The sequence below is a fragment of the Limanda limanda genome, chromosome 11 (assembly GCF_963576545.1).
Source record: "Limanda limanda chromosome 11, fLimLim1.1, whole genome shotgun sequence".
In the NCBI taxonomy this organism is placed as follows: Eukaryota; Metazoa; Chordata; class Actinopteri; order Pleuronectiformes; family Pleuronectidae; genus Limanda; species Limanda limanda.
The window spans coordinates 820,001-841,622 of NC_083646.1; the positions used below are offsets into that span (position 1 = coordinate 820,001).

At 44.1% G+C, this 21,622-nt stretch overlaps 1 protein-coding gene across 1 annotated transcript in view; it reads left to right on the plus strand.

Annotated features, from left to right (window-relative positions):
- col6a4a (collagen, type VI, alpha 4a) overlaps positions 1 to 21,622 on the plus strand; it is a 44,198-nt gene that overhangs the window by 7,784 nt on the left and 14,792 nt on the right. Inside the window, exons 2-25 of the mRNA XM_061081303.1 lie at positions 90 to 194; positions 1,435 to 2,043; positions 2,574 to 3,161; positions 3,985 to 4,551; positions 5,273 to 5,893; positions 6,079 to 6,639; positions 7,064 to 7,624; positions 8,267 to 8,845; positions 8,936 to 9,505; positions 9,609 to 9,958; positions 10,819 to 10,897; positions 16,871 to 17,016; positions 17,224 to 17,316; positions 17,934 to 17,987; positions 18,193 to 18,264; positions 18,355 to 18,381; positions 18,594 to 18,638; positions 19,075 to 19,128; positions 19,807 to 19,869; positions 20,131 to 20,196; positions 20,328 to 20,381; positions 20,925 to 20,960; positions 21,313 to 21,375; positions 21,463 to 21,525. Coding sequence (XP_060937286.1) covers positions 122 to 194; positions 1,435 to 2,043; positions 2,574 to 3,161; positions 3,985 to 4,551; positions 5,273 to 5,893; positions 6,079 to 6,639; positions 7,064 to 7,624; positions 8,267 to 8,845; positions 8,936 to 9,505; positions 9,609 to 9,958; positions 10,819 to 10,897; positions 16,871 to 17,016; positions 17,224 to 17,316; positions 17,934 to 17,987; positions 18,193 to 18,264; positions 18,355 to 18,381; positions 18,594 to 18,638; positions 19,075 to 19,128; positions 19,807 to 19,869; positions 20,131 to 20,196; positions 20,328 to 20,381; positions 20,925 to 20,960; positions 21,313 to 21,375; positions 21,463 to 21,525 — 5,994 coding nt within the window. The 5' untranslated portion in view covers positions 90 to 121. The remainder of the gene's footprint in view (positions 1 to 89; positions 195 to 1,434; positions 2,044 to 2,573; positions 3,162 to 3,984; positions 4,552 to 5,272; positions 5,894 to 6,078; positions 6,640 to 7,063; positions 7,625 to 8,266; positions 8,846 to 8,935; positions 9,506 to 9,608; positions 9,959 to 10,818; positions 10,898 to 16,870; positions 17,017 to 17,223; positions 17,317 to 17,933; positions 17,988 to 18,192; positions 18,265 to 18,354; positions 18,382 to 18,593; positions 18,639 to 19,074; positions 19,129 to 19,806; positions 19,870 to 20,130; positions 20,197 to 20,327; positions 20,382 to 20,924; positions 20,961 to 21,312; positions 21,376 to 21,462; positions 21,526 to 21,622) is intronic.

Consider the following 21,622-nt stretch of genomic DNA (forward strand, 5'->3'; position numbering starts at 1 on the left):
AGACATGGGGGGTGAGCGCCTCCCTGATGGGAACCAGATTGGTTCTCTGGTTCCATTTACTTATGGTGGTCTTTGTCTTTGTGCTTTAGGAAGAGAGAAACCCGAGAGCCAATCATCCGACATGGAGGGGAGGCGTCTTCTGCTCGGCCTCGTGCTAGCAGCGTGTTTCTACGGCGGCACGGCCCAGAGGACAGGTGGGTGTGATTATGCAGCTATGACTTAACTTCCTGCATACCGGGACATAAGAGATCACAGCATACGTGCCTGTGCTTTCAAATGACATCAGCCCACAACATGTGTACAATCACTTTCTACAGACATGCATGGAGAGGCCCTCAGCACATACTTTCACGTTGGTTATAAACATACAAGCTCCGTTACTAACCCTGCACAGGAATGTTTTCTCTGCTGAGCACATGGTTATGATGCATTAACTGTTTCACCAAAGCACAAATCATGGGTCTGATGATCAGACGCTGCGTAAAAAAACCCTTAATAGTTCTCTTACAAGCTTCTCAAACCTAATAAGCTCCCGGAATTTAGTTGTTTTAGTTAAAGGAATGTTCTAATTGTATTTTCAGTAACTAGGGCTCAGTGTCTGGGGGTTGGGGTTCGACTAGCTGCTCTGTCCCGGAGGATCCCAGCTACAGTCAGCCGGGATCCAGATTAACTGAATAGAAATGAGGTTCAGGAGATTTTACTTTTTGTTTTGCTTCTGAGTCCAAGAGAAGAACAGATGCTGTCCTCTGCAAACAGAGAACCCTGATGAGAGGAGGATAAAAAGCTACAGTGGATTATTTCTGTAAATTAATTCAAGATTTCTCGACCTTTGGAACAATTTGCTTTCAGATCATTGTTGTCATGTAACAGTTCAGTTTTAACGATGACAGCTAACTCCCGTTTGGATTACACTTCATTTGATTTATCTGAACCAGAACTGAGGTTATTTCCTCTGTTAATCAATCAACTTAAATTTGGCCAAAAGTATTCAGGTAAAGGAAAACATCTTAGGAAACGATTCAGGTGAAATGAATATTTATGCAGCCATGGTCGTGAATAATAGGTTTGTAGAAGATGAGGTGATGAACTGATGTTGGACACTTGAAACGCTATAGGAGCGGTAGGGGGGGGGGTACTCTTTCCTATCAAGGCTTTTTGAAAAGAATGAACACCAGCAACACAACTTTCTTATTTCACTTTCCTCACGCTTCTGCTCCCACCTGAAGGTAAGTCCTCTCAGTGCGAACCCCTGCTCCACAATCCACCCACAACCTGAAAGCCTGCAGTTCCTCACCCGGCCACTGGCTTCCACTCGTCTCTCTGTGATCACGCCTCACCTCTGGCACGCTTGATAGGCAGAGCTTTCCTTGTAGCGCCCTTTGACTTCTTATCTCCAAGCCCTGATTCTCCTGACGTGACCAACTTCTCCCTCAGTCTGCACGCAAGAGGCTGTAGCTGACATCATCTTCATGGTGGACGGGTCGTGGAGCATCGGAACCCTGAACTTCGAGCAGATCCGTCAGTTTCTGTACACGCTGGTCAACAGCTTCGACGTCGGGCCGGACCACGTTCGCATCGGCTTGGTCCAGTACAGCACGACGCCACGTACCGAGTTCCTACTCAACTCCTATCAGAACAAGGAAGACATACTCCAGTACATCAGCAAACTACCTTACATGGGGGGCGGCACCCAGACAGGCCAGGGCTTGGACTTCATGATGAGAGAGCACTTTACGGACAGAGCTGGGAGCCGGGCGAACCAGAAGGTGCCGCAGATCGCTGTGGTGATCACCGATGGCAAATCACAAGACAACGTGGAGTCCCACGCCCAAGATCTGAAGCGCAAGGGAATAGTTTTATATGCGATCGGAATCAAAGACGCAGACGAAGAGCAACTGAAAGAGATCGCGAACGAGCCGCACAGCCAGCACGTGTACAGCGTGTCGGACTTCGCGGCCCTGCAGGAGATCTCTCTGAGCATTGTCCAGACGCTGTGCACCACCGTGGAAGAAGCCAAACGACAACTCCTGCAGTTGTCTGAAGGTAAAACCTGTCCTAGCACTCCGCAGGCGGCCATTTGCTGATTTGGGTGTTTGTTTTTGAGCAGTTGTCAGAGCATTGACTCAGCCTCCATAATTTAAATGGTGGAGAAAATAAAAGGAAAACAAGGATTTGATTATGGACAGAACACAATTTAGCAGCTTTGCTGGAGCTTAGTCCCGTAGTCCCTGAGTCTGGACCCTTACTCAATTCAATATTCAACACTTCGTTATTGCTGCTTTTATGGTTTTCAATGACGCAGTCAACAAGGTGTTCATTCCTCTACTTTGTGTGTTTCCCTGCATTTATAATAGTCTAAGGTGTTCTTGTTATTTTGTCCATGATCCATCATACAACTGATCCATGCTTATTTAGAGCTGATCCTCCAGCCAGTTGACTCACAGGTGCATAACATTGTCTTTCCAGTGAAGGTTTTCAGTGACATAGACCTACAGGTCATCTTCTAATGGACACACAGACATGTTCCTCACCTGGTTGCTCCATGTTCTAACTTTCTTCTTCCTCCTGTGCAGACTGTGTCAAAGCTACCGTGGCCGACATCGTCTTCCTCGTGGACGGATCCTCCAGCATCAGCCGAACTCAATTTCAGGATGGTCAGCAATTTCTTCGCAGTGTTGTTGAAGGCCTGGACATCGGCCCTGACAAAGTCCGGGTTGGTTTGGCACAGTACAGTGATGAACCGCACTCGGAGTTCTTGCTGAAGGATCACGTGGACAAGCAATCCCTGCTGACTGCGATAGACACGTATCCCTACCGAGGAGGCAACACTTATACCGGGAAGGCCATCGACTTCCTCAGGGAGACGTACTTCACAGAAGAGGCCGGGAGACCCAACGGCCAGCGAGTGCCTCGGATCGCTGTGATCATAACAGATGGCGACTCCACAGATGAGGTGAAAGACCAGGCTAAGAAGCTGCGGAATGAAGGTGTTATTGTATTTGCCATCGGGGTGGGACAGGCCAACATCGAGGAGCTCGGGTTCATCGCCAGCAAACCTCTGGATCGCTTCCGACTCACCATCAATAGTTACGAAGCTCTCAAGACGCTGAGAGAGGAACTACTGCGAACTGTTTGTGTCTCCATGGAGGATCAGAGACAAGGTGAGGCAAAGAATCATTATGAGACACATCTTCAGCAGTAATGTAAAGACTTAAGAACAACTGCACAGCAGCTGAACGAGCTGTTCTGTAGTTCTTCCATGTGGTGTTGTCTCAGATACTTCAGTCAGGATACTTACATGACGATGTGTGAAATCAGTGGAGCGACTTCTTAAACTCTTTTGAAACCACAGTAATTGTGTTAATATAATGAGGATCTGACTGCCTGTTTCATCTCAAGCTGCCAAATGACAAAGAATTTGATATAAAAGTGTTTTTCCTTTGAGCCTGCAGGCGCGATGGTTCTGTAGTGATTCATGTTCCACTCTCTGGTTCCAGTGATGGGAGAGGTTAGCCAGCAATAATGCAGAGTTGGCCAAAATATGCAACATTAAGAGTGTGAGAGGTTGTTTTTGGAAATGGGGACAAATGATATTGAACTTGCTGTTAATGAAAAGCGTGGGAACAGAAAGGATCCCCCCCCCCCGTGCTACATCCACAGTAAAATACAAAAGTCAGTTTTGTGTAGTTTGTTAATTTGAAATTCACCAGCCTTTGTGACTTTGTGAAGAAAAAGTATATTTCTCTCACCAATAACTGCTGGAGTTCATCCATTAGAGTTCATGAAATTATAAGAACATTGGAACGTCTCCTTATTCAGATTCATCAGTATTTTGACATGTTCAGGCATAGATGATGAGTTTATTTTAAGATTCAGTAGGATTGTGAATTATTGTGCTGTCATTTAGAGACACTCTGAACTTGTATCATTTCTAAAAGCTTGTATTTTTCTCATGACTGTTTCTTTTGGTTTGTTTCCTTTCAGCATTGGCAGAAAGGTTTTCAGACATTTTCTTCCTCTTGGACGGCGGCGTGAGTGTCGCAGAGTTCCAGCAGGTCAGGAGCAGCCTCATCAGACTGGTCAATCAGTTTAACGTCGGAGCATCTTACCACCGTATTGGCTTGGCTCAGTATGCTGAAAATACCACGGTAGACTTTTTTCTAAACCGTTACCAAACCAAAAAGGACACCATGGACGCTCTAAAGCGTTTCCGGAAGCGTCAGGTGAAACCTAGCGCGCCGCGTAACCTGGGCAGCGCCCTGCAGTACGCAAGCACTCACTTTTTCACCCGAGAAAAAGGAAGTCGTGCAGACCAAGGATACCGACAGGTTCTGGTTGTTCTGAGTGGAAAGGATTCAGATGATCCTGTGTATACGGGGACTCGTCAAGTCAAAGCAGAAGGAGTCACTGTGGTCGGGGTGAACCTCAAAGCATCCACAGAAATGGGTTTCATATCCACCGCATCTTATTCCTACAATTCCATCACCGATGCTGTATCTGTACTGAAAACTCTTTCTGAAAAACATGACCAGGAAGCAACTCCTACTGGAGGTGAGTGGCTTTTATTTCTAGAATCAATCACTTCGTTTTTTTACAACCTTTTGTTCTGTCACTCACTTTTGAATCTTGCCTTTGGAAAAGTCTCAGATATGAAGGTTGTTACTTACTCATGAATAAGTTAGATTAATATGTGAGACTGTAGCTCGACCTGATGAATCAGAAGTCGAGATCCAACGTGGACCTGAGATCTGAAATATCCTATTCCTGTTTTGCTGCAAAAGCTCAGACAGTAACTTCTGGGTTAGCGTCTCAGAACCACATCTCCAATGTATTATCTGTTTTTCGCTGTTTCCCTTTTCATCTAATGCCGGAAACCAGCTTGAACAGAATGCATGAGTCTCTCAGAGAAGGTAGCATCAAGCCTCTGTTCGCCTGATGCTAGAACAAACATCCCTGTTGATCAGTTTCAAGTCAAAGTTTATAACTAAAAAAAATCTGCCATGCAAATCAGATTCAAATTTTTTCAGCGTAAAGTTTTAAGGTGTTTAAGTCAGGCTGATGACTTTGGGCTGAAATGTTGTCGTCTAACTGGAAATAATTAAAATCTATCTAACAAATGTCTCATAGCTTGAGTAATGTCCTAAAAAGCTGCCAGCAGCAGTACATGTTACTGTTTGTAGAACTGTATTTCATATTTTATGAATATTAATTGTTGAGGGACTCACAAATGAATTGTCATTGATGACTTAATGATCATTCCCCCTGTTCACAGATTGCAGTGCAGCCACATTGGCTGACATCGTGTTCATTGTTGATGATTCCACAAACATCGGACGGGACAACTTCAGACTCGTCCGCAACTTCCTGCACTCGACCGTGAGCGGCTTCGACGTCGGTCCAGACAAAGTCCGAGTTGGCATCGTGTTGAACAGCAACGTGCCCAGCGCGCAGGTCTACCTCAGCACCTTCGAGGACAAGACCGACCTGCTGAACTTCATCAAGATTCTTCCGCACCATGGAGGAGACACTTACACTGGAGCGGCACTGAATTTCACCCGAGAAAATCTTTTTATCAAGGCCAACGGAAGCCGGCTGCAGAAGGGCGTTCAGCGCGTGGCGGTCGTGGTCACGCTCGCTGACTCCAAGGACGATGTGAGCCGAGCAGCAGCTTTACTCCGTCGGGAGAACGTCACTGTTTACTCGGTCGGAGTTCAACATGCCCACTGGAGCCAGCTGGAGGAGATGGCGTCTCATCCCGTCTCCAAGCACATGTTCACCGTGGACAGTTTTGTCAAACTGAAATCTTTTGAGCAGAACCTGCAGAAAATCGTTTGCTTTAACATTCTGCGAGAAGCGTTCTCAGTCGAGACGAGAAGAACCGGAATCAAAGAAGGTCTGTCTGCACCTGATAGTTCACTCTGTATACTTGAAATTCAACAGTATAAACAAATGTAAATCAATTTACGTGTTTGTTTGACACTTTAAAGCATCCAAGATTAACATACATTAATAAAAAGGGATTATCTACTGGATGCATTTGGAAGAGAACTCACACCATGTTTTTCTTTTCCTTTGCAGGGTGCGTTCAAACAGATGAAGCAGATATCTTCTTCCTGATTGATCACTCAGGAAGTATTTATCCCTCAGACTTCACTGACATGAAGAAGTTCATCATAGAGTTTCTCGACACTTTCCGCATTAGCAAAGATCATGTCCGTGTTGGAGTGGCAAAATATGCAGATTCGCCAAACTTAGAATTTGATCTGGATAAATACGAGAATGCCATTAAATTGGAGAAAGCGGTGGAGGAAATAAAACAAGTAGGAGGCGGGACAAAGACCGGAAAAGCATTGAATTTCATGAGCCCACTTTTTGAAAAAGCGTCGCTCACCCGAGGACACAAAGCTCGTGAGTTCCTGGTCGTCATCACTGATGGAAAATCTGCTGATGACGTCAAGGTTCCTGCAGAAACACTGAGGGCTCAGGGCGTCATCATCTACGCCATCGGGGTGAAAAAGGCAAATGAAACGGAGCTGCTTCAGATTGCCGGTGACAAACAGAAGATGTTCTTTGTTAAAAACTTTGAAGCCCTAAAGCCAATCAAGGATGACATCATCACAGACATATGTTCTACAGAAGGTGAGGAGCCGTGTTCTCGACTAGAGTTTAAAATACAAGAGCGACACACTCCAGCAACATCTGCTCGCCTGCATCCACCTGCTGATGCAGTTTGGGGTCAATGCAGCAACAGATCGGGCATCATTCATCTTCACAGACAGATGTGGATCAAAACACATTCTACTCTTTCCCAGAACTTATGCTCTTTACTCTCATTCGTTCTCCAGCTTAGCTCCAATCAGTGACTCTAATCTGACTCCTCCCTCTCTCTCTATTCAATGAGAGTCACATTCGTAGGAAAGTAAATGATGTGGCTGGTGTGTGTTGCACTTTAATTATTGCTGAAAAGATTCTGTTATTACGTTTCCATTTCAGCTTCCATTAGAGCCTTGGAAATAGCAAAGTAAGAAGTCCACACTAACATGTCGGTGTCCTGTGTCCACAGTTTGCAAAGACAGACCAAGAGACCTCATCTTCTTGATTGACAGCTCAGGGAGCATCCATCCAGCAGACTATGATAAAATGAAGGAATTCATGAAATCTCTCATTAGCAAGTCCGCCATCGGGCAGAATGATGTGCATGTTGGTGTCATGCAGTTCAGCACAACTCAACGACTTCAGTTCCAACTCAACGAACACTACAGCAAAGCGGAAATGTCCGACGCCATTGATGGTATGGTTCAGATGAAGCAACGCACACACACGGGTGAAGCGCTCACAGCTGTGTCGCAGTACTTTGATGCGAGCAGCGGAGGGCGTCCTGACCTGAGGCAGACGCTGGTGGTGGTGACAGATGGTGCAGCTCAAGATGCTGTGAAGAGACCCGCGGAGGATCTGAGAGCCAAGGGGGTGGTGATCTACGCCATCGGAGTTGGAACTGAAGTTAACAACACCCAACTGCTGGAGATCAGCGGGTCGCCAGATAAGATGTATGCTGAGCCGAACTTTGACGCCTTGAAGGACTTGGAGAACCAGCTGGTCATGGATATGTGTGAGCCAGAGAGAGGTGAGAGTAAGACTTTGTATCTCGGTAACCGTAAGGGATTCTGACTTTGGGGTTGCCTACAAAATATGAGCACTGTCACCTCACAGCAAGAAGGTTCTTAATTTGAATCCGCTTTCTGTCTGGAGTTTGCATTTCCCCCGTGTGTGCATGTAACTTTACCAAGTGCTGCAGCTTCTTCCCACAGTCCAGAGACCTGCAGATTGGGGTCAGGTTATTTGGAGACTTTAACGTGGTTTGAATGTGAACATGAGAGCTTGTTTGTCTTTATGTGGCGCTGCATTTGGCAACGTGTCTACGGTGAACCCGGCCTCTTGCCCAATGTCCGTTTCAGACGTCAGGCGTCAAACACTAAGAATGATGGATGGATGGAAAGTCCTGAAACTTAACTTGGCTTTAGCACAGGACGAAAGGTTCTTCTCCTGTGAACTAAGCCCAGGTGACTCTGGGATTGATAGTTATCAGTTTGCTAGCTAACAACACCGAACATTCAAACAAGATAGCATTCTGTTTTTTGGAATGGGGGTAAGATGGTAGACAACTTAATGAAGTGCTCTCTTAATTTACTGATTTATTATAATGTAAATGCAATAATTGTTTCATGGTTTTTCCTCTGATTCCATTAACTCCTTGTTGTATTTCCAGATTGTAAGAAGACATTAAAGGCTGATCTTATTTTCCTGGTGGATGGTTCCAGAAGCATCTGGCCGCCTCACTTTGTACTCATGCAGAAGTTTATGGAGTCAGTGGTGAATCTAACCACAGTTGGTAAAGACCTGACTCGCGTCGGGGTCATTATGTTCTCCGACAAACCCGAATCCATTTTTACTCTGAAAAAGTACAGCACCAGGAGAGAGATTCATAAGGCCATATCAGCCCTGACTCGTCCTGACAACATGACCTACACTGGAAAAGCCTTAAAATATACATTACCGTTCTTTGAGGCTGAAAATGGAGGTCGAGCCGCACTCCGGGTGCCTCAGATTCTCATGGTGATCACAGATGGCGATGCTACTGATCCTAAAACTCTGGCTGCACCATCCTCGGCACTGCAACAAAAAGGAATCCGTGTCTTCGGTATCGGCGTTGGAGAAGCGAACGTGACTCAGCTGGAGATCATGGCTGGTGGTGACAAATCCAGAGTTTTCTATGTGGACAAATTCGAGGCCTTGGAAACTCTGTACAAGAATATTTCTGGAGTTCTCTGCGTTGACACCAAGCCAGGTAAGAGGTAGAAGTGGCACCTTGGTGCACAGTAGTTGTAAATATTGAAAGTTAACCAAGTCTTTGGTCTAACCAAGTTTTCTTTTGCAGTTTGTGAAAAGCAGCAGGCTGACCTGGTCTTCGTACTCGATCAGTCTGAATCCATCTCACAGGTGGAATACTCCCTCTTGAAGAATTTCACAGCTGAGTTAGTGAAGAGCTTCAACATCAGTAAAGATGTAGTGCACGTTGGACTAGGCCTGTTCAACCACATCTTTCAGCATGAGTTTTACCTCAACGAATTCTTCTCCGAAAAATCATTAATCAAGCACATCATGGATATGAATCAGATCAAGGGAGGAACCTCGATTGGAATGGCCTTGAAGTCCAGCCAGGAATATTTCAAGAAATCACGGGGAAGCCGTGCATCTGAAGGGATCTCCCAGAATCTGGTGCTGATCACAGATGGCCAATCACAGGATGAGGTGGGAGAAGCAGCCGATGAGCTCAGGGTTCTGGGGGTTGAGGTCTTCGTCGTCGGCATCGGAGAGATCAATCACCAGCAGCTCCTGAGGATTACTGACTCGAATAAGGTCTTTACTGTGGAGAACTTCGGGAGCTTGGTAAAGATCAAGCAAAAGGTGACGAATCGCATCTGCGAACCCATCAGACAACCTGAAGGTGAGTATAAAAGTGTGACTCTGTCAATGTGTCTGTCTTCCCTCCCTTACGTCCGTATGTCTACGACCTTCCAAGCTTAAGACATTTATCCCTTTCTCTTCAGGCTGCACCATCCATATCGCCATGGGATTTGATATTTCTAGAAACAGAAATCCTGGGGACACGCTGATCAGCGGCCACCCCAAGCTCGAGAAGTTCTTACCAGAAATCGCTAGTTACGTTTCTTCAGTATCAGACCTCTGCTGCGTCAACCCCTCAACTGTTGAGACCGGCATCGGCTTCCGAGTGGTGCGTCAGGATGGAATCATCCTGGACGACCACGGCTTCAAGCCTTACAGCAAAGACAGAGTGAACGAAGTCAAGAGCCTGACGATTGCGGAACCAACTAAGTTCAACTCTATCCTGCTGGAATCCTTCAAGAAAAAGTTCATGGAGTCCAATGCTGGAGTGAAGGTGAGTCTGAGATGTTGTGTAGACACAAACCACTCTGACATGTTCACATCCAGGTCTGAGACTTTATCTTGGAACTTGGAGTTCCTGTTTTCACATGGAGCCGCACTGGGATGAGATTTTGTCTGTTCTCTTAGCATTTGTGGTTCCATATTCAGAACATATTTTAAGATAAAACTATAGACTGTCAATAAAGATGGACGACGTGACAGCTCCCCCATCCCTGCTTCCGCCATGTAAGTGCATTAGACCACACACTGTTTATATACATGGAGACTCTACTTCTCAACTGATTTATAACGTCAGTAAAGGAGATTTTCTGTGTTAAAAAACAAAAACTGACGCTGAGCAGGAGAAAGTCTAGTTTGTGATGAATGTTTCAGATGTTCTTCACCGTCCTGAGTTTCCTGCTGCAGTGAACAGAGCACTGCTCCGTCAGATGGTGAAACCTCCACAGAGATGTCATTTGCCTGCAATAAATCAGATTTCTAAGTCAGAAAATTACTCTTAATGGATTTTCAAGTATTTCCATGTGGCTGTCGAAACTCTCATTGCGTCTTTCTTCGGTGCCAAACCACAAATCTGGCACCGATGTGGATTAAGGAAATCACGAGACTGTTCACCGAGTGCAAGCTGGCGAGAAGAAGAAGAAGAAGAAACCTCTGAATCTCACAGAATCAACTGGTTTTATCCTTAGATCCAGTAAAGTCGATATATTTAGACTTTTTACTTTTTAACGTGAGTTGAGGGATTATGGATCGTTAACATTATATAACAGTGTCACAACAATTTGAAGACCTGTCTTAATGAGCTGATGAGACAGTAACAATAACAGCAGTCTGTCATGTGACCTTCCTCCTCAGGTGCTGGTGATCTTCTCAGACGGACTTGATGAAGACGTGATGACGCTGAAGAGAAAAGCAGAAGAGCTGCGACAGTCTGGTAAAAACACAAACAGGACTTTGTATGAGCAGAGCCGTTAGAAATATTATTTTTTTTTTTTTACATGTATTTTTATTGGTTGTTAGACAAGATGTACACTGTCACACATGTTGCAATATTTCAATTAAATTTCTTTTTGTGTCAATGTACAATGAAACAGTAGCATTTTAACAATTTACATTTTTATATTTTTATAAACCCCATCCCACCCTAACATTCCCTGTGCCACAAAAACAAAAAAAAAAAAAAAAACAAAAAAAAAAAAAAAGGGGGGGGGGGGGTTCTCCTAAGATGAAAGCGTTTGCGCTTTACGTTAACGCCCTATACTAATGAGAGGGGAGAGTGACAAGTTTGTCAAAATAGACCAGTAAAGGGTCCCAGACTTTGTTGAATTTTCCGGTTGATCCTCTAAGAAAGTATTTAACTTTTTCAATTTTTAAAAACATATCATATCAGAAAGCCACACAGATGCCTTCGGTGGTAATTGTGATTTCCATTCCAAGAGAATTCTCCTTCGAGCAATTAGAGTGGCAAAGGCAATAACATTTTTCTTGTTAGTGGCTGTCGCAGTGTCGTTACCCCTTACCCCAAATATAGCCATTAAAGGGCTAGGTTGTAGATGTAGGCCAAAAGCAACATTCAAAATCCCAAATATTGATTTCCAAAACTCTTCCAACTTGGAGCACGTCCAGAACATATGAGCTAGGTCTGCGTTAGTGGCTTTACAGCGATCACACGTATCATCTAGTTCAGGGTATATTTTTGCAAGCCTGGCCTTACTATAGTGAGTACGGTGGAGAACTTTAAATTGAATCAGATTGAGGCGTACACAAGAAGAGGTTCCATTTACACAGCTAAGAGCTCTAACCCATGTCTCGTCTGAAATGGCTGTTCCTAATTCTTCCTCCCATTTTGTCTTGATGTCTTCGGTTGATACACTACTAAACGACATAATTGAATTATATAAATTAGAGATTTGGCCCTTCAAAGTTAAGGGAATCTTTAGTATGACATCTAAGTTTGAACTTTCCGGTAATTGAGGGAACGATGGGTTGTACGTTTGAATAAAGTGGCGTATCTGAAGATATCGGAAAAAACTGGATTTAGAAATAGAGTGTTTTTTGGCCAAATCCGTGAAAGTAGGAAAAATATTATCTATGAAAAAGTCCTTGCATGTAGTAAGACCCATAGTGTTCCATTGTATGAATGTGACATCAAGTTCAGCAGCTGGAAAAAGGTGGTTATTACATATGGGACTTAGCATAGAAAGGCCAGACAATTTAAATGTTTGCCTGAATTGTATCCAAATTCTTAGGGATGAGCGCACTACTGGGCTTGAGGAAAACTGTGATGGGGAGAGAGGAAGTTTTGTTGTTAACAGTGCAGGAAGTGATGACAGATTACAGAGCTTTGCCTCCTCACTGCACCAACCCGTGTCTGGGGCCTGAAACCAGTACATTATTTTTTGCAGATTCGCTGCCCAATAATAAACCCTGAAATTTGGGAGAGCAAGCCCACCCCCTTTTCTCGGTCTTTCAAGCAATGTTTTACGAAGTCTTGAAGATTTACCTCCCCATATGAAACTTGAGAGTAGGGCATCAAGTGAACGGAAGAAGGATTTTGGCAGGAAAACTGGGATGCTCTGGAATAAGTATAAAAATCTAGGCAACACATTCATCTTGACGCAGTGGATTTTCCCAGCCAAAGAAAGGCAAATAGCACTCCATCTCTGGAAGTCAGATTTTAGTTTCTCCATTATAGGTGTGAAGTTGGCCTTAAACAATTCAGAAAAAGAAGGGGTGATATTTATTCCCAAATACTTAAAACCTGAATGTGATATACAAAATGGCAAGTCTGTGTCTGGAATCTGCTTTGCCTTATCATTGATAGGGAAACACACACTTTTTGAATAGTTAATTCTATAACCTGAAAAACCACCAAAGTCAACCAGAATCTTCAAAAGTTCGGATTTACAGGATAGCGGGTCCGTTAAAAATATTAAGAGATCATCAGCATACAAGGAAGCTTTATATTCCATCTCCATCCTTCTAATGCCATGTATGGATGGTGTAGTTCTAAGTTTAATTGACAGGGGCTCTATCGCTAAAATGAACAGTAATGGGCTAAGTGGGCAGCCTTGACGCGTGCCCCTAGATAAAGGAAAATACTGTGAACATAATTTATTAGTGACTACTGCAGCTTTAGGAGATGAATATAATAGACGAATCCAGGACATAAATTTCGGCCCAAACCCAAATTTACCCAGTACAGCAAAAAGATATTCCCATTCTACTCTGTCGAATGCCTTCTCCGCGTCTAGGGAGACCACCACCTCTGGTCCTCCCCCAGACGCTGGAGAATGCACCACATTCAGGAGTCTACGAATGTTAATGAATGAGTGACGGCCTCTCACAAAACCGGTTTGATCATTTGAAATTATGTCTGATATTATGGTGTTTATTCGAGAGGCCAGAATTTTAGACAGTATCTTAACGTCCACGTTCAGTAAAGAAATAGGCCTATAAGAGCTGCAATCCACCGGGTCTTTACCAGGCTTCAGCAAGACTGTGATGAGAGCCTCTGTGAGGCTCTTTGGGAGAGCTGTCTGTTCAAACGAGTGCTTAAACATATTGAGAAGCAAAGGGATCAGTTTGAAGGAGAATTTTTTATAGAATTCGACTGGGAAGCCGTCCGGCCCAGGGGCCTTCCCGCTCTGCATGTCCTTAATTGAGTTATCTACTTCCTGTCGGTTTAGAGGTCTTTCCAGGTTGTCCCTTTGTTCCTGTGCAATTGTTGGAGTATTCAGGGTTTCTAAAAAATTAACCATAGAAGAAGTGTCCTGAGGGAATTCTGAGGTATATAACTCAGAATAAAATGTTTTAAAGGTATTATTAATTTCTTGGGGATCAATTGTCAATTCTTGAGGTGTTTTCCTAATTGTTGATATGAGTTGGGCAGACGACTTAGCCTTTAACTGGTGAGCAAGTAGGCGTCCTGCCTTCTCCCCATGTTCATAAAAGAATGCTCGTGATCTTAACAAGTTATGTTCAGTCTTTCCAGTAGATAATAAATCATATTTTGCTTTCAGATTTAATTTTTCTTTGTATAGTTCAGGCGTTGGAGTTGTTGAGTACTGATGATCAATTTTAAGAATAGAATCAATGAGCTCCTCCTGTCTTTGTTTTCTTTTTTTATTACGTGAAGCCGAAAATGATATTATTTGTCCCCTCAGTACGACTTTTAATGTTTCCCATAGTATGGATGGTGATACGGAGTCATTCTGATTGGTTAAAATGAAATCATCTATTGCTTTAGACATGAACTGACAAAAATCTGCATCTGAAAGTAATGCCGTGTTAAGTCTCCAAGCTGGCCTTGGTGGGCAATTAAGTGTAAAGCCAATATCAAGGATGACGGGTGAATGATCAGATTCTACAATAGCAGAGTAGTCTACAGATTTCACTGAGGGAAGAAGACGCCTATCAATGAAAAAATAGTCTATTCTTGAATAAGACTGATGAACATGTGAAAAACAAGAGAATTCCTTTTTGTTTGGATTCAAAAATCTCCATGGGTCAATACAGCCAAGGTGCGTCATAAGACTTAAAAGAGCTCTGGACATTTTGGATGAAGGTGCAGATTTGGGACTTGACCGGTCCATGGCTGTGTCCATCACGCAGTTCATATCACCGCCAAATATTAGATGATGAGTATTTAAATCTGGTAATAAGGTGATTATCTTCCTGAAAAAATCTGCATCATCCCAGTTGGGGGCGTAAATACTAACCAAAACCACCGGGGTGTGATAGAGACGACCTGATACTATAACATAACGTCCCTGGGGATCTGAAATTATTTTTGAAGCAGTGAAGAGTACTTTTTTATGGATTATAATTGCAGCACCTCTAACTCTGTTACTAAAGGTTGAATGGTACACCTGACCTATCCAGGCCTTTCTAAGCAAAACTTGATCCTGTACTCGTAGGTGCGTTTCCTGCAGAAATGCAATTTCAGTGTGCAACCGTTTTAAATGTGAAAAAATTCGCGCCCTTTTCACTGGGCCATTCATGCCTCTGACATTCCAGCTAACAAAACGTACTGCAGACCCTCCAGCTAAAGTTGTGTTTGCTCTATTCATAGCTTAATAAACAAGCGGATTGGGTAATGATACGGCTGAAATGGATGGTGCTGTATAGCCAGATCGGGAGAATATAAAAGGGAGAGCAACTGGAGAAAAAAAAAAAAAAAATAAATAAATAAAATAAAATAAGAAAAGAAATAAATGAAGAAAATAAAAAAAAAAAAAAAAAAAAAAAAAAAAAAATACCCACCCTGGAACATGTGTAAACTCTAGGTTCGTTCTCTGAACAGTAACGAACCGCAGCTATCTTACTGTGACTATGCTTCCAATAGCCCATGCGTTTTCCCCCTTACACAATGCTCCCCACTCTCACTTAAACAAGTATACACATTCAGCGCATTGACTCTGAACAGAGATCAATAACATTGTAGTTCCCAGTCAACATAAACAACCGCCATTATTGTAACTAGTAGGCAGGCTAACTTAGCATTATTCGAACTACTGCATAGACAGGATAGATGGCTAAATGATAAATAAATGCATCTGAACCATAGGATCTGAACAAATAGTCTAGGAAAGTAGTTTTGCTTGGGCTACGCCCCTCTCAGGCTGCAACGTTAGCCAGTTGACAACAAACATTCTGCTATCGATTATGAAAGTGATACAGACTGACACTAGCTTCACTTAAACTGTAACAGCTCAAATTAACCAACCTTCAAACTTATTGATCACTTCAGCTCGATGGAATTCTGTCGGTCTCAGATTAGCCCATTTAAGTCAGAATCAGTCAATTGGTCCGGCAACCCGACGGTCATAGAACACCTTGGCAGCTTCTGGTGAGTGGAAAAAGAGAGTCTCATCCTCAAACTGAACTCGGAGGCGTGCGGGATGCAGCAGGCTGAATCGAATCTTCTTCTCATAGAGGAGCTGCTTGACGTTTTTAAATGCAGCGCGTTTCTTCGCCAGGCCCGCAGACATGTCTGGGTAGATCCTCAGTTTGGAGCCGTTAAACTCCACGTCGTGCGTCCGAGCCCACCGCAATGCCTTTTCTTTCACCTGGAAACGATGGAAACACACCACAAAGGGACGGGGCGGCTGTCCTTCTCGAGGTCTTTGGCCGGGAGAACGATGAGCCCGCTCCAACTCCGGTGGGTTTTCAAAAACCTCTTCGCCCATTGCTTTCATTAGCAGGTCGGATACAAACTTGACGGTGTACTGGCCCTTCTCGCTGTCCTCCGGGACGTTCAGGATTCTCAGGTTTGCTCTGCGAGAGCGGTTCTCCAGGTCATCCACGCGTTCGAGCAGTGTGGCATTTTGCTCCTCTAGCAGTTTTATTTTCCCGTCCACTGTAAAAATCGCACTGAAGTTATCCCCAGCCAGAACTTCGGTTGCGCTTAGCCGTGCTTGAAAGCCAGTAACAGTCTCTGTCAGTGCATTCACGGAGGACTGAAGCGGGGCAATTGACTCTTGAATCAAAGCAGAGATGTCCTCCCTGAGAGAAGACCGTTGTTTCGACAACTCGGCTACAAGCTGGCTCACGGAAACAGCCTCGGCGTTTGCAGTCGTTCCACCACCGTGTGGGCTAGCACTAGCCATAGCAGCTACCTTGCTAGCAACACTAGTTCGGGTTGTTGGCGCAGCACACAGCGGCGGCGCACTGGTCGGCTTATTCTTACTCATCTCGCCAAAGTTGGTGGCCTTTTGTCTGTCTTAGACTGATTTAAGCAGTTGGATGCCCTGAGCGACGTTTTTAAAGGTTAATATTGATAAGTTAGGTGGGGAGCTCTGCCTTTGCGCGTCCTACCCCTGCATGGCCAAACCGGAAGTCCTAGAAATATTATTTAATTATCACTCGTGCCAACGACGTCTTCCTGTGTGTTTGTTTGTTTCAGGCGTCAGCGCCCTGCTGATCGTGGCGCTGGAGGGAGCGAGTGGCTCCGCCCAGCTGCAGATGCTCGAGTTCGGGCGAGGATTCGGATACAAGCTCCCGCTGAGCATCGGCATGTCGAGTGTGGGCAGCAGCGTCCTCAAGCAGATCGTAAGTGAACGCAGAGATCAACATCCTGCTTCTATTATTCAAGAGAATCTACACTTTATTCTATAATAATAACTGGTAATTCAAGAAGATTTATTTTCCGAGTTGAATGAAATAAAGTGGCAGCGGAGAGCGGAGCACTTCCTGTGAACAGGAGCGTCCACGGATTCATCAAACTGAACAACCTGTTGTCTGGTGATGTCTCTGCAGGACACCGTGTCCAACAAGGAGTGCTGCGACGTCCTGTGCAAGTGTTCGGGACATGAAGGCATCCGTGGCTCTTGGGGGCCCCCGGGGTCAAAGGTGACCAGAATATACAAACCTTTCAAGTTTAAACATGATGTCTAAACAATGTGTCCTGGTTCAACAGTAACGTTCCCAGCATTCCAAGGTCAACGTTAAATTTATACTGCAACAGAGGTCAAAGTGTCGGACGCCTCTTTAGCCGGAGCTGGAAACAAGTCCTCAGCTTATTTAATGCGAAAAGTGGAATAAGGTCAGAATCTGTGATGAACGTCAATAGAATTATAAAATCTGATATTTGCTTAATGACTTTACACTCGAGAAATGAAAACAACAAAAAAACAGCAGCAGAGAACAGGAAGCGTTCAGATAAACCTGCACTGTACTTTGTTTAATTATTATTTTTAATGTATAACTTTGCATCCATTAGATAAATGCAGAGGAGTAGTCGGATAAAGTTATTAAGAACAAGAACCTGAACCTTGTACACAAACAGTAAACAACAGCAGAACCTGTCAAACTCGTCACACATTTATTTTCATGATCTGAACAATTTCCTCGAGCGACGAGAGAAATGATCACGATGTGAAACGATGGTTTCGTGTTTCTCCTCATTGAAAATCAGAGATTATTCCTGTTTCCTCATCAGAGTCTGAAAGTGTCTGTGTCCTTCCCAGGGTCCGACTGGACAGAAGGGATATCTGGGCTTCCCAGGAGACGAGGGCGGTGCCGTGAGTGACTCATCACTAACTCAACATCTGACCACACAAAGAAACTAACCTGGATCCTTATTAAGTTTGAATAACTGTAGATCAACATTTTAATGAATCAGGAGCAGATCAGAAGAAAGCTGTTCTGATGTTCTGAGTCCTCAGCGGGCGAGAGGTTCTGCATCGTGTTGTCACTGTTTTATAATGTCTGATGTTTCTGGAGCAGGGCGAGCGGGGGGGTCCCGGGCCGAGCGGACCCCAGGGCCTGGAGGGCTGCTCGGGACTCAGAGGACCAAAGGTACCGAGCTGAACTCTCATGTCAGACCACAGATTATCAGTGTTTTACAGATGTTGTCTGTCGTCTGACTCGTGCGGTTTGTGTCCACAGGGCTTCAGAGGCATCCGGGGGGACAGGGTGAGTGAAGGAGGGAGGAGGAGGAGGAGGAGGAGGAGGAGGAGGAGGAGGAGGAGGAGGAGGAGGAGGAGGAGGAGGAGGAGGAGGAGGAGGAGGGGGAGGAGGAGGAGGAGGGGATGTGCTGGTGTCCTCAGGAATGTTTGGATAAACAGTAAAGATCAGGAGACAGAGAAAATACATCTCTGACGCTCAAGTCTCCTTCAACGTTACAGGGCGGAGACGGCGAGGACGGACTGGACGGAATCAACGGAGAACAGGTACCAACTTCAGCAAACACACAATGTTCCAGGTTATACCTTTATCCAGAATCGTCCAGTTTATCCAGAATCGTCCAGTTTATCCAGAATCATCCAGTTTATACCTTTATACTGAATCATCCAGTTTATACTGAATCATCCAGTTTATACGTTTATCCAGAATCATCCAGTTTATACGTTTATCCAGAATCATCCAGTTTATACTGAATCATCCAGTTTATACGTTTATCCAGAATCATCCAGTTTAAACCTTTATTGAGACCGAAGCGCAGCTGAATCCATCTTCTAGTTTCCCCTCAAACATGACGTGAAAGCAATCAGCTGTTTCTCTGGGGTCAGAGTCAAACGTTTGGTTTCCTCGACACAGGAAATGAGGCGTTAGCCGTGAATCTCAGGCGCCAGTTTCCTGAGACGTTTTCTCTGGTTTGTGTTTCAGGGACTGACGGGAAACAGCGGAGGCCTGGGAGAGAGAGGACACCCAGGAAACCCTGTAAGCCTTATTATTATTATTATTATTATCATTTCTCTCTGATCGTGCTCTTTATATTTAAAACTCTTCATCACATTTGGTTATTTTTTTTAAATGAACAACAAAAGAAACACACACAAATTTATATTAATGTCAGTCAAAGTGTAAAAAATGTGTTTTTAAATAATTTTACCGTGACGCAAAAACATTTATACATTTTTTGCTCAATGATATTTTATTTAGATGTTTTTTTAATGTAAATGGGAACTTTTCACAAACTTAAATAATTATCTCAACAACGTTCATTTATAGATGGAATCATTAATAGAAAGTTTGATTCAATTTTCTTTTTCTCAGCTGTTTACATGTCATTGATTAACATTTGCAGCATTTAACAAATGTTGACTCACAAAGACTCATCATATTTAAATTTTATATTTATAATATTATATTAGTATGAGTTATATTTACTGTGGATACATTTCACAAATTTTTTCAATCACTTAAAGTGACGTCACACACAAGAACGGACGTGGTTAATTGACGCCCTGGGGGGGGGGCGGGTAGAACAAAGCGTTTCTCTGGAGTCGTTGGAATCCCCCCCCAGCTGTGATGTCATCACGATGAACAAGTGGCGCTCGGAGGCGTTGACCTCTAACCTCCGGCTGTTTGATTGACATGTTGTACTTTGGTCCTCAGGGTATCCCCGGTATCAGAGGGGAGGCGGGGTTTAAAGGACAGCGAGGACTGAGAGGAGATCCGGTGAGTCGCGGCGTTAAACACTGTAGTGTTGCATTGTGGGAAACTGTACTTTCAGGATCTCACATCACAAGTTTGAGCTCAGAGAATTTGTAACTTCCTGTCGTCTTCGTCATCGAAAAACTGAACCAAATGTTTGTCAGCTGATGAACCTGAAGTTTAAAGTTAACATGTTTTATTATTGTACCACGTTTGGTGGTAAATGCAGAAAATCATTGTTGTGTAATTGATGGTTGTGTATTTTTGTGTGTTTTTATTTGTTAGGGTGAATCAGGCGCTGACAACACAACCCCAGGACCCCGAGGGGAACCCGGCAACCCGGGGTCACCGGTACGTGCTGGATGTGATAATTCTCAGTAAACTCATCTTTATGAAGCTAGATCCATGTTTTATGAACAGAAAATCAATATTTATTAAATATTGATTATTGTAAAAGCTGTGTCTGATGTTTAAATCCTCAGGGATCAGCCGGACCGGACGGACGTGCGGGTGAGGGCGGAGTCCGCGGAAACCCGGTGAGATTTATTAAGATATCTGATCACTGGCAAAACTGAGCTATGATGGAACTGAATTCATAAACAAGTGAATGTTAGAGACACTGTCCTGTTGCATTATGGGAAATGTGGGACCCAATGTTTGACCCAGAATTAATATCAGGATCAGATTTGGATTCTCTCTGGATTTTCACTTCTTCATATTTTAGTATCTGACATGTTCTTCTATTTATATGATTATATTCTATTTATGTTCTTTTTACCTTTATTGACTCTTTACTGCAGTAACACGACATTTTCCCGATGGGGATCAATAAAGGATTTTCTGATCTTTATCTTAATCTGTCTCCCTCCGAAGGTTGAAGGTTACACAACAACAACAACAACAACACAACAACATAAACTAGATCGAGATCATTTTATTTGTCTCGCACTCATAAATATCAGTTTTATAAACATGTCTCGTTGTTTAAATTTGAGAAATCAAGGAAAATGTTGGAAAACTTTAAAGAAAGAGATGAAAAATAAATAGATGAGATGAAAACTCTGATGTTTCTGTTCCAGGGTCCGAATGGAAGGAGGGGGCCGCTGGGGGAGAAGGTGAGAGGTCAGACACAGCTCTGAGCTGCTAGTGACGCTGTGTGTGACACCTGTGTGTGTGTCTGTGTGTGTGTGTGTGTGTCTGTGCCTGTGTGTGTGTGTCTGTGTGTGTGTGTGTGTGTGTCTGTGTGTGTGTGTGTGTGTGTGTGTGTGTGTGTCTGTGTGTGTGTGTGTGTGTGTGTGTCTGTGTGTGTGTGTGTGTGTGTGTGTGTGTGTGTGTGTGTGTGTGTGTGTGTGTGTGTGTCTGTGTGTGTGTGTGTGTCTGTGTGTGTGTGTGTGTGTGTCTGTGTGTGTGTGTGTGTGTGTGTGTGTGTGTGTGTGTGTGTCTGTGTGTGTGTGTGTCCTCCTGCAGGCGGCCTCTGGGAGCCCAGGAGATGCAGGAGTACCAGGCAGCCCTGGAGCTTCTGGTCCACAGGTGAGTGGACTCAGCAGGACAGTAGCTCGTTAACCACCAGCTGAGAATTCCCCATCGTCTCCAACCAGTCACATGTCGTCTCCACAGGGTCCCCGAGGGGTCAGAGGTCAACCTGGACCGAGGGGAGGCGCGGGTCTTCCCGGACCACAGGTCAGTCTGCGTTTACTGAGCGGTTTGTAATTCATTCTCATAAATGCAAAGATCAGACAAAACGAATTGAAGACTTTTCTTGTGTGTCTCAGTAACT